Below are 15,595 nucleotides of genomic sequence, written 5' to 3'. Positions count from 1 at the left end.
CGCAGGCACGCAGCCGGTGTGCCCCCCGACTGGTGCCCCCAGGCCCCTGCGCCTTTATCCCTTACGTGTGGAACCCTCATCCTCGTCACACCATGCTCCCTTTCCCCTTTGAAATCTTCTCAGTTTCTCTTTGCACAGACTCATGGGTTTTCAGTAAGAATTAGGAGAGTCCTTCTGAGTTAGTAAAGGCAGCGAAGCTTTCTGTGACAATGGTGATGACGGTGGTGGTGATGGAGGTGACGGGGGGGTGCTGACGACGAGGTTACGATGGCGAAGTCGGTGGTGGTGATGGTGGTGGTGGTGGTGATGGTGGTGGTGGTGATGGTGGTGGTGGTGATGGTGGTGGTGGTGATGAGGCGGTGACGGTGATGTCAAGGGTGGTGATGGGGGTGGTGATGGTGAGAATGTTGGTGATGGAGGTGATGGGGGGGTGCTGACGACGAGGGTTATGAGGTGATATCAGTGATGATGATGATGGTGGTGGTGATGCTCTGCTTCACAGACCAGGGTGAGGGACCTGATGCTGGGCCACCTGGGCCAGGCGCCAGGAGCACAGGGCTTGCCTCAGGGGTCTGGGGTCAGATGAGGTCCTGGAGGCCATAGTGTGGTCTGCAGCAACAGCGAGGTGGTCTCCGGAGCAGCTGCCTGCTGAGCAGGTGAGGCAGTGTGTGCCAGAAAGCTGCCAGCACAGTCTGGCCAGCAGAAGGCTTTCCTGACGACCCTGTGCCCTGTGCGCACCCCTTGCAGGGCACCCCATGAAAGTGGATGGTGCCAGCGCCCCTTCTCAGGTGGGGTTTCCCTGAGCACAGCTCCCCAGGCTGACTGACCCTGCCTGACCCAGGCTCTAGGAGGGTCTGGGGCCTGGTGCTCAGCGTCGGACCCCCAGGCTGAGGTGCTCGGCGGCTTCCAGCCTCACAGGCGTCTCTGCAGTCCAGGGTCGGCTCACTCTTAGTGGCTCTGTTTTGTGCGCATTTGCGCCAGCGGTTGGTCCTTCCTGGTGTGCTCCGGGGCGGCCTGTCTGGGCCCCCGACGCTGACCTCAGCCCTCCCTGGCGCTGCAGAGGCCTGCGGAAGCCGATCCGTGTATGACGGGCCGGAGCAGGAGGAGTACTCCACCTTCATCATCGACGACCCCCAGGAGACCTACAAGACGCTGAAGCAGGTCGTCGCCGGGGTCGGGGCCCTGGAGCAGGAGCATGCCCAGTACAAAAGGGACAAGTTCAGGAGGACCAAGTACGGAAGCCAGTGAGTATGGGGCCTCAGCGGCGCGGGAAGCCGGGGGGGCTGCCTCGGACCCCCTTCCTGCCTTGGACCACCTTCCTGCCTCCTTCAGAGCACATCCCTCTGGACTGTGTCCTGGAGCAGCGCCTTCCACCCCTACCCCCAGACCCTCAGACCCCCAGGCTCCCTGCCTCCAGGCTGGCCGTGGACCCCACCTGGGAGGGACGGATGGCAGAGACGCAGACAGACCCAGCCGCCTGGCTCCAGGTGCAGGCGTCTCAGCCAAGGGCCCCTGTCCTCCTGCTCTGAGCGTGGGGCGGTGAGAGTCCTGGAGCAGCTGGAGCGCACAGACCCATGCAGAGCTCGCCCAGCACACACCTGGCACGGGCCCTCCCCCAGTCCCTGCTCCCGCTTCCTTCCAGGGAGTGCGTGGGTTTGGTTTGGGAAGGGAAGGGAGCCTCTGGAAGAGACCCCAACTCTGGCCAGGCTGCAAGGGTGCCCAGCATCTCCAGGGATGCCAACTGTGTCTGCTTCCAGCTCCACAGACACTCACATCACCTTCCAGACCCTCTAACACCCTCTGTCAGAGCCCACGTAAGCTGTGTGAAGATGCTGCCTTTTCCTAAACGTGGCAGACCGCCTTGTTGGAAACAGCCGTGACTCACAGCTGTGCCAGCATCCATAGCCAACGGGGCGTGGCACCGTGGTGCCCGCTCCTGAGCTTACGATCCGCACACACCTGCACAACGAGCCTCACCCGCTGGGTCGGGGCTCGCGGCGGGCACTTCCCTGGGTGGCTTCAGGCTGCCTTCCCTTCCTGGCCTGCCTTTTTCGCGCCTGTTACGAGGGCTGTGCTTCACGAGCCAAGGTAGGAGTGAGCAGTGAGAGCAAGCAGAGCGAGCCCGCGCTCACGCTCCTGTCCCCTCACTCTGTAGGGAGCACCCCATTGGAGACAAGAGCTTCCAGAGCTACATCAGGCAACAGTCTGAGACCCCTGCCCATTCCATGTGAAGTCTCTGCACACGCTCTCCCAGGATGGCAGCCTGAGCTGGGGGAAGAAGAGCCCCTGCTGGGGGAGGAGAGAACCAGACCAGAGGGCAGCTCGTCGGACGTCAGGCTCTCGAGCTCCTGAGGCTCCCGTGCTGCCTGCGGGCAGCCATGCACTTGGTTGTGCCGGTGGCAGATGAGCGGGCCTCCCGGAACACGGTGCTGCAACACCACAGCCTGCAAGGCACGCGCCCACGTCACACGCACATTTGTCTCCGCGGCACGAAGGCTCTGCTTCACCGGAGCGGGCATGTCCTGAGTGTCCCTCTCCTGTGAGCCTGCCCTCCAGGCGGCCGCCAGCACAAGGCCTCCGGTTTCAGCCTTGACGTTGGTGCCACCCCTGGCCGGAGGGTCAGAGCCACACGGAGATCCCGGCTGGAGGATGGCCTGGATCTTCGGGGCAGGGGTCCTCTTGCAGAGATTTCCTCGAGGTCCCAGCCTTCATCCCCTCTGTGCTGCTGAAATGCGTCCACCCGGCTGCCACGTCAAGGAAGGCTGTGTTGTTTGCTGTCGGTGGGGCTTAAAGTGGAGCGCCACCTGGTGGGCGTCTGGGGAAGTTTGTAAAAATGGAACTGTGTGCCATCTTCAAGCTGTTTTTCTTAATGTTTTTAAAGAACCATTTTAAATTAGCTCTTTGATATAAAGTGTTAATAACCTGGAACATCCAAGCCTCTACCATTCAAGGGAGGTGCCACCTTAGGACAGAAAAGGGCATGGGCGTGTCTCATGGGTGACAGGGCCTCAACACAAGGCCTCCAGTTTCAGCCTTGACGTTGGTCACCCCTGGTCGGAGGGTCAGAGCCACACGGAGATCAGGGTTTGAGGACGGCCCCGATCTTTGAGGGCAGGGGGCCTCTTGCAGGGATTTGGTGACAAAGGGTGACTGAAAAGGGAATGGGCGTGTCTCACGTCAGCAAGTCGAGTCCCCAAGAGAAAAGGGAGGGGGGACCTCTGGGCCCGCGCTGGGTAGCCTCGGGAGCAGACGCCGGACCCAGGCAGAGCTGCTGACTCTGACGCCGAGGTCAGCCAGGCTGAGCCTGAGTTTGGAAAGCCCCGTTCGGACCCCTAGGACCCGGTACCCTGTGCCGTCTGTCACTGGAGATCCAGATAGCAGATAGAAATGTTACCAGCTGTCACAAATGGTGAAAGAAAATGTCGCAAAAAAAAAAACGCATCACACAACTGTTAGGCTGCTCCAAACTGCAATTTTTAACATGAATTTGTAACTGTTTCTAAGATACTAATGATGTGCGATGTATTTTACTGGCTAATTAAAACAGACCTTTTATTCTTTCTGAGACTGACTTGGTTTCCCAGGAGCACGCACTGATGATATGCACCTGTGGAGATGGGGGTGGGTGGTGGAGCGGGGCAGGAAAGGAGTCTGACGACACGTGATGGCAGGTGAGGCTCCCCTGATGACCAGTGGGGGCCTCATGATGATGGGTGGGATCCTTCTCATGACGGGTGAGGTGCCTCTGAGGACGGAGGAGGCCCCCTGAGGACAGGTGAGGTTTTTCTGATGACAGGTGAGGCTCCCCGAGGACAGGTGGGGTCCCTTGAGGACAGGTGAGGCCCCCTTGAGGACAGGACAGGCAGGGTTGGCTGGGGGGTCCCAGGCCTCCTGTGAGCTACAGTGTTGTGAGACGTTTAGGGATGGGTGTGGGAATGGGGACCAGTCACTGTGGCCTCATTCTGAACACTGACAGCACACAACGCCATCAGCCAGGTGCTCAAGGAACCTCTGCTGTGACCTGTCCCCATAGTCCCAGAGGAGAAGAAAAGTCTGTACTGAATAGATCATCAGAGCCTTTCTGTCGGGCTGTGTTATAGGCTGACTATGCCCCGCACGGCGTGAAGCCCTGACCCCCAGGACCTCATAGAGTGACTGCATTTGAGACGGGCCTTTAAAGAGGAGACGAAGGCTACCTGAGGTCCCTCGGGGGCCCTGGTCCAGTCTGACTGGTGTCCTTTTAAGAAGAGGCCATTAAGACCGAGACACACACAGGGGCGACCCCGTGAGGACGTGGTGAGGAGACGGCGTCTACACTCAAGGAAAGAGGCCTCCAGAGAGCAGCCCACCCTGCGCCTGGACTTCTGACCCCGGGCTCCAGACCCATAGCGTCTGCTGTGGACACTGCCCAAGCCCCGCTTACAGACACGCCAGCAAAAGGCCCCACTTAAAAGGCAGGGAAGTGTTTCGTCAGTGAGGTTCTGAGGAGCCTGTCCCCAGGTGGCCCCTGCCCCCTCGACGTCACATTGAGCGAATCTCCCCTCGTCTGGCGTGGGGAGGGTGCAGGAGGCCACCAGGGCCCAGACCGCCAGCCAAGTGGCGTCACCACCGCCCCCTGAGTCCTTCGTCCCTGCGAAGAGCCAAAGGACTCACTGAAGGCTCCACAGGCACGGCGCCAGGGGCCCCGGAGCCGCGTGCCGGCCCGGACCACGCTCTGCTGCGGCCGGGGGCCCGGGGAGGCCACTTGGAGCTGCACCTGGGGCCGGGCACCCTCTGGCCTCTGTGCCTGCGGTGATGTCACAGGGGCTACCTAGCAACAGGGCCAGTGCCTGTGGGCAGCTCCCTGCCGGGCAGAAGCCATGTGCTCTGGCTGAGGGCCCCTCGGGAGCGCCACCCCACTCTGCTGTGACCAGAAGGCGGGGAGGATGGACAAGGACGGCACGGCCACCCACCGAAGGCACCGGCCTGGCCCCGGCGCCCCTCCCTCGGGCGTGGGCCCTGCACACCTCAAGGCGGCCAGCGAGGTGCAGCGGAGCCGAAGTGTGGGCGGCCTGCTCCAGAAGGGGGACCCGCCAAGCTGCATCAAGAGGCTGTGCAAGGAGCCAGGTGGGGGCAGGCGGCTCACCCCGAGCTAACTTGGGCCCCAAATCCCCGAACGTGGGGCCGAGGGGGCCATCCTGGGGGCCGGGGGCCGTGGGGGCCCATCCTGGAGGCTGGGGGCTTTGGGGCCCATCCTGGGGGCCAGGGGCTGTGGGGCCCGTCCTAAGGGCCTGGGGGCTGTGGGGCCCGTCCTAAGGGCCTGGGGGCTGTGGGGCCCATCCTGGGCCCTGGGGGCTGTGGGGGCCATCCTAAGGGCCTGGGGGCTGTGGGGCCCATCCTGGGGGCCAGGGGCTACGGGGGGCCCATCCTGGGAGCCTGGGGGCTGTGGGGCCCGTCCTGGGGGCTGGCCCGGGGCTTCGGGGGGCCTGCTGTAAGCTCTGTGGAGGGCAGGAGAAAGGGGTGACAGAGACCTGGGCCTGTGGGAACCCCTCTGGCTCTTGAGGTGGCGCGAAAGTGTCTTGGGTTCATAGTGAGGCCCCAGGGCGAGCCTCGATTCCACTGTGGAAAGCAGGGGCCTCACGGGGCAGCAGGGAACCCGTGGGGCTGGAGTCGCCACCACACATGGCACAGCGTCTGCATATCGCGTTGTCTGTGTTTCCCGCTCCAGCGGGTTTCTAACCCCACAAGTGGGCAGTGGTGTGCCCAAGGTGGGGACGAGTGCTCAAAACACACTAGTGCTGATGTGGACCTGCCCCTTGAGGGTCAGCTACCCCGGGGCCGCAGGCGCTGAGCTGGTGGAGAGAAGGGCGGGTTGCCACTCATCGGCGGGGCTCCCAGGTCATGGTTCTCCTAAGAAGGCCATGCCAGCAAGCACGCTTTGCCAAGACCGTCATTCAGGCCAAGGAAAAGAAACAGTGAGCAGGAACGTGATTTGCTTGTCAAGCCCTAGGAGTGCCTGTAAGATGTCGTGGTGTATAAATACTTGTTTTCCCAGCTGAAAAATCCAAAGCTGTATCAGAGGAGGAGGTCACAGCACAGAGACCACTCTGTCTCCCCCACCTCCCATCATTAACATCAGAGCACATGTCAGGCTCTCAGGAGGGCTGAGTCCCCGAGAGGAAACCAACCCATAACCTGCTCAGAAACACTTCAGGTCCCGTGGCGTCTCCCCGGTGACGCTGGCCTCAGACCTTCCCGTCCAGCACCGTGGAGTTTCCTGAGGCTGGACGGCCGGGAGCACCGAGCTGAGCCTCGTCTTGCCCTGTGCCCACCCGCCCTGAGGCCCCAGGCCCAGGAGGCCCCGGGCAGCACAGAGGGGCTGGAACACAGAGCGGGCCTCGCTGTCCACGTGGTCAAATGGAACAAGACGTGGCCGCCCGAGGGAGCGCTAGAGACCCTCCTGGCCTCGATGCTCGCACACAGGGATCACAAGGGAGGAGGCTGGTGCTGCCTGGCCTGCGGCTGTTGAGACCATGAGGTCGCAGACGGGGCTGCGGACACACCAGCCCGGAGGCGCAGGAGCCGCTGGAAGCCTCGGAGCGCTAATCAGCCCCTGCCCTCGACAGCCCTCCTGCAGGGCGTGTCCAGGAGGAGGAGGGCCGTTCCGAGGGTGGGCTCTGGGCCTCGGGCTGCTCCGCGTGGTGGGACCTGCTGAGATCCACGGGCCGGAGGAGGCTCTCCTGCTGTGGAGGGAGTGAGTGGCACCCTGCCTGCAAGGCAGCGTCGGTGAGGTTGTGCAGAGAGTTCTGCGATGTCAGCCCCCCGTCACCTGGCCTGCCCACCCTCTGCATTCATCCCAGACCTACAGGGGCATCTCAGTCTCGGACAGTGACCTGTGAGTGGTGTGAGGGTCGCTTAGAGCCCAGCTGAAAGGAGGCAGCAAAGGGGGTGCTCTACCTCCGGGCCGACCCCTGACCCCCTGCAACCCCTCCTGAGGCTGCTCGCTGGGCCCAGGGGAGCAGCCCTCCCGTCTCCCCGGAGATCACTGCAGACCCTGCAGACATGCCCAGAACCCGGGTGAGTGCAGGGTCGTCCTCAGAAGGCAGACGGGGGACCCACCAACACGAGAGTCTCCCTTTCTGACGACGGTGCGCTGGAGGAAAAGGCAGCTGTGGCAGAGCGGAGAAGGGCCAGCTCCTCCTGCTGATGCTTCCCCCCCGCCAGTCCACGCAGGAGGAGGGAGCAGGGGAGAGCACGTGCGCACGTGCGCACACTCACACACACAGGGTTCGGGCGCTAGCACACACGCTGCACACTCGCATACGCAGGGACACGTGTGCCAACACACGCGTGCACACGCTTGCACACCCATAGACACGCACTAGAACGTGCTCACACACAGGCACACGTGGCAGCACGCACTCGTGCAAACGTGCACACACAGACACGGGCACCAGCACGCGGGCACACCCGCGCACACGCAGACACGGGCACCAGCACGCGGGCACACGCGCGCACACGCAGACACGGGCACCAGCACGCGGGCACACGCGCGCACACGCAGACACGGGCACCAGCACGCGGGCACACACGCGCACACACAGACACGGGCACCAGCACGCGGGCACACACGCGCACACGCAGACACGGGCACCAGCACGCGGGCACACACGCGCACACGCAGACACGGGCACCAGCACGCGTGCACACGCGTGCACACGCAGACATGGGCACCAGCACGCGGGCACACGCGCGCACACGCAGACACGGGCACCAGCACGCGTGCACACGCGTGCACACGCAGACATGGGCACCAGCACGCGGGCACACGCGCGCACACGCAGGCTCAGGGCTGCCAAAGATTTTCCAGAAGTCACCGTGGAGCACTGCCTGCGAACAGCGGCTCCTGACCCCCCGGGCCCTTCCTGCTGAGAGCGGTCAGGCTCTGAAATGTGCTCGGAAGGCCCACTGCGGCTGAGCCCTTGGCCTTCAGGACTTTGTCTGTGGGTGCACAGGGCCTGCCTGGGGACAGCACAGCGCAGGTCAGCAGGGGCCCCGGAGCCCGTGCGGGTGCTGGAAATGGAGGAGGACGCATAGCACCCAGTTCTCACCTGCAGGGAACCCAGCCTGAGGCGAGGGAATGACCCAGCCCAGGGCGCCTGGCAGAAAACTCCCTCCGAGGAAGGCCACTTAACCCCGGGCAGGGGGCCCAGGTCCCCGTGAAGGATGGCACTGGAGGATGTCAGGAGCCGGGGACACAGGCTCGGGGCCAGGGGAAGGACAGCGAATGAAGAGGCGCAGCTGGCAGGGCGCCCACAGGGGGCTGGCCCTGACCGCCTCCCTGGTGGTGCCCCCAGGCCCGAGGCCTGCGAGCTGAGAAGACCCTGAGCAGCTAGCTGACGTGGCCACCAGATTCTGTAGGAAACCCTCCAGGACTGTGGCCGCCAGAGGCGTCCTGCCGGGCATCCTGCCGAAAGCGTTCTTTAAAGCTGGGGGCCTCCCGAGGCTGGGCCAGCTGCAGGGCCAGGGCCCAGGGTGTGTGTGGGGCTGGGGGTGGGAACCAGGCCACTGGGGGGAGGGGGGTTCTGGAGCAGCCAAGGGGCACCCCAGTCTCAAAGGGGCTGCAAGGTTGTGGGGCTGGAGTGTGGCAGCTTGGGGCCCTTCCGAGGGCCCTCTGGGGCCCCAGGGCCTGTGGGAACCCCGTGAGCTCCGAGCTCTGGGGCGAGTAGCCTGCGTCTCACCAGGACGCCACGGCCTCCCACTCGGAGCTCAGGACTCATGCTGCCAGCCCCACGAGGCCCTGAGGCGCGGCCCCCTGCTCCCCGCGTGTGAGGCGCCGTGCTCTGCTCACGGAGAGACCCCCCCCCCAGTCAAAAACCCGCCCCTGAAGCGCCTCGGGGCCACTGCGGCTCAGATGCCACCTCCAGAGGGGGGGCGCGGCCCACTGGCTGCAGGCCAAGTGTCCCCTGTCCCCACTCCGCTGCCTCCAGGAGAACACAGCAACACCATAGGCCCCCCTAAGTTCCACTGAGGGGGCGAGGCCCCACGGGGACCCCCTCGGCCCAGCTACAATCCCTCAGGGCCCCTCACTAGCCTGCAAAATACTGATGGGGACGTCAGGGCTGGTGGCCTCCCGGGCGAGGATGCCGGGGGACTTGGGTGCACACAGGGGCAGCAGACCTGAGCTCCCCACGGGTGGCCATCAGCGTCCTCGCAGGCTGACCACAGCCCTGCTGCCCCTCCTCAGAGTCCGAAGACCCGGGGAAGGACGTCAGGAGCGAAGCAGAAGACGCCAGCTGGTGAGCAGCCTTGGCACAGCGGAGGCAGCGGTGCAGACGCGTGCGGGGACGTGGGAGGCGGGGCGGGAGTGAGGCCTGAAGGCCCTGATGGGGGGCGACAGGGTCCAGGGAAGCTCAGAGGGCCTGGTCACCCCGCAAACAGCAGCACAGCTTGGCTTGGCCCAGCACCTCGGCCCTGGCACCTGTCTCTACAGTCCTTCCCCAGGATCTCAGAAAGAAAGCTTGCTGCCCGGGAGGCTGCTGGGGCCCTGGGCAACCCTCGTGCTGGGCAGGTCTGGGTCGGAATGGGCCCCTCGGAGCCCTGCGTCCCTCATGCCTCTGCACCTCCTCTCCCCCTGGGCCTGCCTTGCCCACCGCCCCCGGCCCTCTGCCGATGAAGGGGCACCGCACAGGCTCCCAGGGTCAGGGTTAGGGTTAGCACGAAGCCGTCTCCCAACTCTCTCCACGCCCTGCAGCCAGGCCAGCCTGGAGGACAAGCAGGACGGGGGCCAGGATGCCCGTGGGCAGGCGCCGGAGGACGCGAAGGTGGAGGAGGCCAGCACCCGCCGTGAGCAGCCAGCTGGAGGGGAGGACGGGGACGAGTGCACCCCAGAGGACAAGGTGGGCCGGGCCCCCGGCCTGGGCGGCCATCCCCTGGCTCAGCCCTGCCCCGTTCACCCAGACTGTCCCGCGCCTCCTTACAGGAGCAGGAGCCTGAGTCCATCAAGCTAGATGACCTTCTGGAGAAGGAGGCAAGAGAGTCTCGCTTCAGTGGCGCAGTTAGGCGGGAAGGCTGCAGGGCGCGGTTCTGCTGTGTTCGCCGGTCGGTCCCCCGCTGGAGCTGGGCTTGTGGGCTGGACCAGCCCCTAGCTCCCTCGGCACCGGGCCTGTGTCTGCCCAGGGGCGCCTTAACCCCAGCTCCCAAAGCAGCGCTGTGCTCAGGGGGCCAGGCAGCAGGGGTCCTGACCGAGGCTCCCTCAGCTCAGCCGTGACGGGGAGGCCCAGCCCGGCCCGCAGCCTGGGGCACAGCCCTCCCTGGACGCCGCCCGCCCCCAGGAGGGGCCTTCCTTCCCCCATGCTCACGGGGGTGGAGAGGAGCTGGGTGGTCATGCCAGGGTTTACACCGGAGGCCCTGGGCCTGCGTCCGGGGGTTCTGGGGTTCCCTCCACTCCCAGGAACGCTTCTCCCGGGGTCGACCCAGGCACTACCACAGAAAGCACTTTCGGGGCTGAAAGGAGCCTGAGACGCGGGGCGGCCCCCACACAGCCCCCAGGCCCCCGGCCCTGTGTGCACCTGCGCACCAGGCGGAGGGGCGCCTGCAGCGGGGCCCGGGGGCGCATGTGGGCCTGCAGCGGCCGCCCAGATCTCGGCGCGCCTGCTCACCCAGGCTCTGGTTCTCAGCAGGTAAAGGTGGGGGCCCCTCTGAGTCCTCAGGGGCCCCAATACGAGGTGCCCGAGGGTGTGGGGGAGGCCAGACCTCCCCACCCTCTGCCAGGGCTGCCCTGGAGGCCTCGCCAGCCCCATTGCCAACAGATCCCACCACGCACAGCCAGGAACGGAGACCTGGGGTGACGAATGCCCAGACCTGAGCACTGCGGGACTCGAGCCCACGCCCCTTCCAGGAAGCTGCACTCCCCCGGCTCAGCCACGCCCGTCATCCACGAGTCTCTGATTTCCCTCCACAGAAACCATCTGTGTTTGTGGAGATTGACCTTGGAGACCGTGCTGAGGAGGTAAGTGCCAGAGCTGAGCAAGCCCGGCCACCCACAGGAAGCGGCGTGCTCGGGGCCCACAGCAGTCCCGGGACCCTGCCCAAGCAGGGTGTGCTGGCCGCTGAGGAGAGACGGGACCCGGGCTCTGAGGACTGGCCTAGGGACCAGAGGGCGCCTGGCCTCTTTCTCAGTCCCTCACGCCAACTCACACGCATTCCTGCACCACCAGAGACCCCAGGGCCTGGGTCAACACTCGAGGTGCCCAGGGGCCTCAAGAACCTCTTGTGGGATTGTGCTGGGGTGGTGAGTGGGTCCAAGCCAGGAGCTGGAAGACTTAGTCTCCACACGCAGGGAAGGCTCACACAAGTCACCATGCCTTTCCATGCCTCAGTTTTATCATCTGCAAAATGGGACTCTTAATACCGCAGCCCAGCGTTGTTCTGTCATGCCCTCAGAACACTGCCTGGCGCCCGGAGAGCCCCAGCATCAGATACTACCCTCACCACCGCCGCCATCGTCCCTGTCTCCACCATCATCAAACTGCCACCCCACTCACTGTCTCCATCAGCGTCAGCATCGCCGTCACCACCCTCAACACCACCATTGCAGCACCACTCTCTGTAAACGGAAGCGGTTGACCCAGTGGTCAACCTTGATTGGCCTTTCCAACACAAATATTCTCTGTTTCTGTTGTAGTGAGTAGCTGCCTCTTTGGACGCTCTCTCTAATTCTCTCTTGGCAAAAGTAAGCCCCTGCCTCGGGGGCTGCTCCTTTCCAGGCGGTACTTCCTAGCTCTTTGCCCTCAGAACAGGATGCATGGTGAAGAGAGTTGGTTACTGACTCATCCCAAGGTTACCGAGGGAACAGGGTTCAAGGACTCAAGAAGGTTCAGCCAGCGCAGAGCTGGACTGAGGGACCAGGCCTTCTGACTTGCATTCCAGGGTCAAGGGCATGGCTCCTTGGTCTGGGTCCCCTAGTTAGAAACCCCCGCCTGACGGAGCCCCGCCACATGGGAGGATGCTCGGGGCCGTCTCCACATCCCGTCTTGTTCTCGGCGGGCCCAGCAGGTCCAGCCTCGGTCCCTAACGCCTCCCGCCCCACAGGTGGTCACGTGCATCACGAAAGAAGAGAAGCGGTCCCAGAAGGACATGGGGGATGTGTCAGAGGACGAGTGAGTGAGGCGTCCACTCAGGGGAGCCTGGGGGGCAGGGGGTGTTTGTGCCAATGCATCCACCCTCCGGGGTAGAGATCGTGAGACTCTGAAGCCAGCAGGAGGTGCGACGCGCACCCAAGGGCTGTGGGTCAGTGGCACTTTAAATGATACAGAGAAGAAAACAGCAGCTCATCCGCTTTTCATCTGAATTGACTGTATTAATATCTTGGCTGATTTGCTTGCAGTTTTAAAAAGAAAAATTTCTCTGTTCACTTTGTAAACTGATAGTCATTTAAAATAAATGAAGCCACGTGAAATGGCACAGCAGAGAGGGAAGGTTTAAAATACCCACGTGCCACCAACTGGAGGCAGCGGGGGCGTCTGGGAGCCTGGGCCTTGAGGGGCCAGGAGCAGAGGCTGGAGCGTGGGTGAGCTGCGGGCAGGGGACCCCCCGGCCACGTTCCTGCGCCTCCAGACGCGCTTGGCCGCAGTGTCCTGGCCCTTTGCAACTTGGCGGTGGCTGTCACTGCCTCTCTCTCCCCGGGTTGGGTTCCGGGGGGACAGTGTCCCTGTGAGCAAGTGTCACCCCCAAGCCTGTGCTGATCTCTGCTCACACGGCCAGGCACACAGCTTCTACCGGGGTGTCAGGACTGCCTGGCACAGCCTCGGATCTAGGCTTGCCGGGAAAGTCTTCCTTACGCTAGCGTCTGCTTTTCTCGTCATTTCTTACTGGACGCGGTGATGGACTGGGTCAAAGCCTGGCAGCTCCTTTTCTGCCCCAGGCCAGGCGGGCTCAGGCCCACCTCTCAGCCTCTGGGTCTGGCTCCCACACTCTGCTCAGCTGCCCCAGAGAACCTGTGGAGGGGCCAGGCCTAGGAACCAGGCCTCGGCGGCTGGCAACTGCTTGGCCAACAGGACAGAGTCTGCTCGTGGGGGGGTGCCTAGATGCGTGCCAGGGAGGCGGGGTCACCTGCCTGCTCACCTGCAGCCTCAGTCTGTTCAGTCGGCCGCCTCGGGCACTGAGGTGCCTGTCAGGGGCCCGTTGGGACACTGGCCCAGAGCCAAGGAGGTCCCTGTGAAGAGGAGCCGTCTGACCCCAGAGACAGCCTTGGTTGGGAGTGGAACCCCCAGAGTCCCCCCAACAGGAATAGGCACAGGCCGCAGTCCTCTGCAAACACTGACTGGGCTGGGGTGGGCACTGTCCACCTGCGACGCCTCTTCACGGCTGGGCTGTGGATGGACGGGGCGTCACGCTCAGCGGGCCTTCAAGGCCTCTCAGGCTCAAGGGGCTCCTGTTGGGATGGAGAAGCCGAGGCAAGAGAGGGGAGGGCCCCAGAGGGGCCTGGGAGCCGTCTCTGGCTGGCGAGCTTATGCACGCTGAGCTGGTGGGAGGGGGTAGGGTGCCTCTCACCCCTTCCCTTGGCCTCCAGGTCCAGGACCAGGACCCACGCTGGTGGGAGGGGGGTAGGGTGCCTCTCACCCCTTCCCTTGGCCTCCAGGTCCAGGACCAGGACCCACGCTGAGCTGGTGGGAGGGGGTAGGGTGCCTCTCACCCCTTCCCTTGGCCTCCAGGTCCAGGACCAGGACCCACGCTGAGCTGGTGGGAGGGGGTAGGGTGCCTCTCACCCCTTCCCTTGGCCTCCAGGTCCAGGACCAGGACCCACGCTGAGCTGGTGGGAGGGGGTAGGGTGCCTCTCACCCCTTCCCTTGGCCTCCAGGTCCAGGACCAGGACCCACGCTGAGCTGGTGGGAGAGGGTAGGGTGCCTCTCACCCCTTCCCTTGGCCTCCAGGTCCAGGACCAGCTGGGTGTGCTGTATCCCGTACTCCACCAGAAAGAAGGTGAAGCAGAGTGCGCAGCCTGGAGAAGGTGATTCAGGCTCGGGGAGGGAGCAGGCTGAGGGAGGGGCAGAGCATGGCGTGGGGCGGGCAGAGGGCAGGCTGCCTCCCGGGTCCTACCCCAGACCTGCCCCTCTGGCCAGTAACTGGGCCTCCACTTGGCTCCTGGGCCAGCTGCCAGGGAGGGGTGAGGACGCAGACAGCTGTCCTGAGACACCGGAGGAGCCTGCTTCAGAGGCGCCATGACCGCTCCAACAGGATGCTCCGCCCCTGGGAAGCGACGAGGCCATCTTCGAAACACGCAATAAAAAGTGAACGAAAGGGGTTGCACCTTTCCAGGGCCCCATCCCTTCTCGCCACAAACCTTGTCCCAGAAAATGTACCTCAGGGAAGGCAGGCAGCTCAGGGCCTCCCCTCCCGGGTCACGGGGTCACACCTCCCCTCCCGGGTCACGGGGTCATGCAGCACCTCACTTAGCCCCAGACCCCCAGGGGCCTGGCCCCAACCACAGCTGCCACCAGGGCACTGAGGGGCGTGGGCATTGGTCCCCAAAGAACCAGGGGCGGGCGTTCCTACAGCTGAACTGGGAGCCCTGAGGACCCCACGGGGGAGAGGCAGCCACAGGGAGACGCTGCCTATGGCGGGGAAGGCAGGGCCTGGAGGGGAGCCCCCCAGGGGGACCCTGTGAGGCCTGCGGCTCTTTTGTCTGGGTAACCAGCGGGGCTTGGCAGCCCGCCTCCGGCCACGTGTCTGACTCAGCCCGAGACGGAGGACACAGCATCACAGCGCCTCCTGAGGACGGCCCACGGCCTCCACCAGTAGGCACAGCCTCCCAAGCAAGTGTCCCCTCGTCCTTGCCCCTGAGTGGCAGCTCCCTGTCCTGGCACCTAGCCACCAAGATGGCCATTGAGAGAAGCTTCCGGAGAATCGGCCAGAGGAGGCCACAGGCCAGGAGTGTGACTGGTCCCCAGCCGGTACCTTCCCTGACCGTCCCTGGCCACCACAGGCAGCTGGCCTTGTTCAGAGTCACGGAAGGGCCCCGTGCAGGGCAGCCCTCACCTCCCGGGTCAGCCGGGGTGCCTGCAGGGAGCCAGTCGGGGCGGCTCGTGAGAACCGGTGGACGATGCGGGGGTGGGAGTGGTGAAGCCCACAGGCCAGGCTCTAGAAACGCAGGTGGACATGGCCTGAGAGCCTTCGATCTGGCCCCCAGGCCCGCTGAGGCCACAGAGAGACCCCTACCTGGGGAGCTGGGCCACAGCCGGCAGAGACGACACCGTGACCCGGACCTGCAGGGTACGAAGAGCTGACAGCCTCGCCAAGAGCGAGCCCTAAGGTCACTGCTGGCGGCGAGATCGCTCACCCCCGAGCAGGAGGGAGGCTGAGCACCGACCCTTGCCGCCCTGCGGGCTGTGGAGCTGTCTGTCCATCTCGGTGCTTGGAGGCCAGCCCTTGCGGACTGCAGGCGGGAGGGGGGCATTTACCTCCAGGAGGGCCCCAGTCCTCAGGGCCCCCAACTTAGCCTGCCAGGCTGGCCCCCCAGCCTGACCCGGCTCCCTCCCCAGCCCCCGCAGGCCCATAGCTGCTCAGACCAGGGAATTCGAGGCCGCAGGGACAGGCCCAGCCCAGTGGCTCTGGT

At 64.5% G+C, this 15,595-nt stretch overlaps 2 protein-coding genes across 5 annotated transcripts in view; both read left to right on the top strand.

Annotated features, from left to right (window-relative positions):
• Positions 1-3,565, top strand: part of RASA3 (RAS p21 protein activator 3) — an 82,047-nt gene extending 78,482 nt beyond the window's left edge. For all 4 annotated transcript variants that reach the window (XM_018044975.1, XM_018044976.1, XM_018044977.1 and 1 more), the window contains 2 exons: positions 1,061-1,244; positions 2,156-3,565. In XM_018044975.1, the coding sequence (XP_017900464.1) occupies positions 1,061-1,244; positions 2,156-2,231 (260 nt within the window). In that variant the 3' untranslated portion in view covers positions 2,232-3,565. The remainder of the gene's footprint in view (positions 1-1,060; positions 1,245-2,155) is intronic.
• Positions 3,566-4,713: 1,148 nt separating this feature from the next.
• On the top strand, positions 4,714-15,291 carry LOC102177728. Its single transcript, XM_018044956.1, has 10 exons — positions 4,714-5,106; positions 9,227-9,278; positions 9,734-9,878; positions 9,962-10,009; positions 10,943-10,990; positions 12,073-12,140; positions 13,914-13,990; positions 14,103-14,283; positions 14,678-14,933; positions 15,187-15,291. Exons 1-10 carry the CDS (start codon positions 4,926-4,928, stop codon positions 15,289-15,291), a joined length of 1,161 nt encoding a protein of 386 aa, XP_017900445.1. The 5' UTR covers positions 4,714-4,925.
• Positions 15,292-15,595: the final 304 nt, after the last annotated feature.

This window comes from Capra hircus, unplaced genomic scaffold, assembly GCF_001704415.2.
Source record: "Capra hircus breed San Clemente unplaced genomic scaffold, ASM170441v1, whole genome shotgun sequence".
In the NCBI taxonomy this organism is placed as follows: Eukaryota; Metazoa; Chordata; class Mammalia; order Artiodactyla; family Bovidae; genus Capra; species Capra hircus.
This window is presented reverse-complemented; position numbering and strand designations above follow the sequence as displayed.

Excerpts from the sequence above, each read along its gene's own strand:
- LOC102177728 (XM_018044956.1), top strand. The coding sequence starts at position 4,926 with ATGGACAAGGACGGCACGGCCACCCACCGAAGGCACCGGCCTGGCCCC. Across the intron at positions 9,279-9,733 it reads GAAGCAGAAGACGCCAGCTG|CCAGGCCAGCCTGGAGGACA; the intron begins GTGAGCAGCCTT and ends CACGCCCTGCAG. Across the intron at positions 14,284-14,677 it reads ATAAAAAGTGAACGAAAGGG|CGGGGCTTGGCAGCCCGCCT; the intron begins GTTGCACCTTTC and ends CTGGGTAACCAG.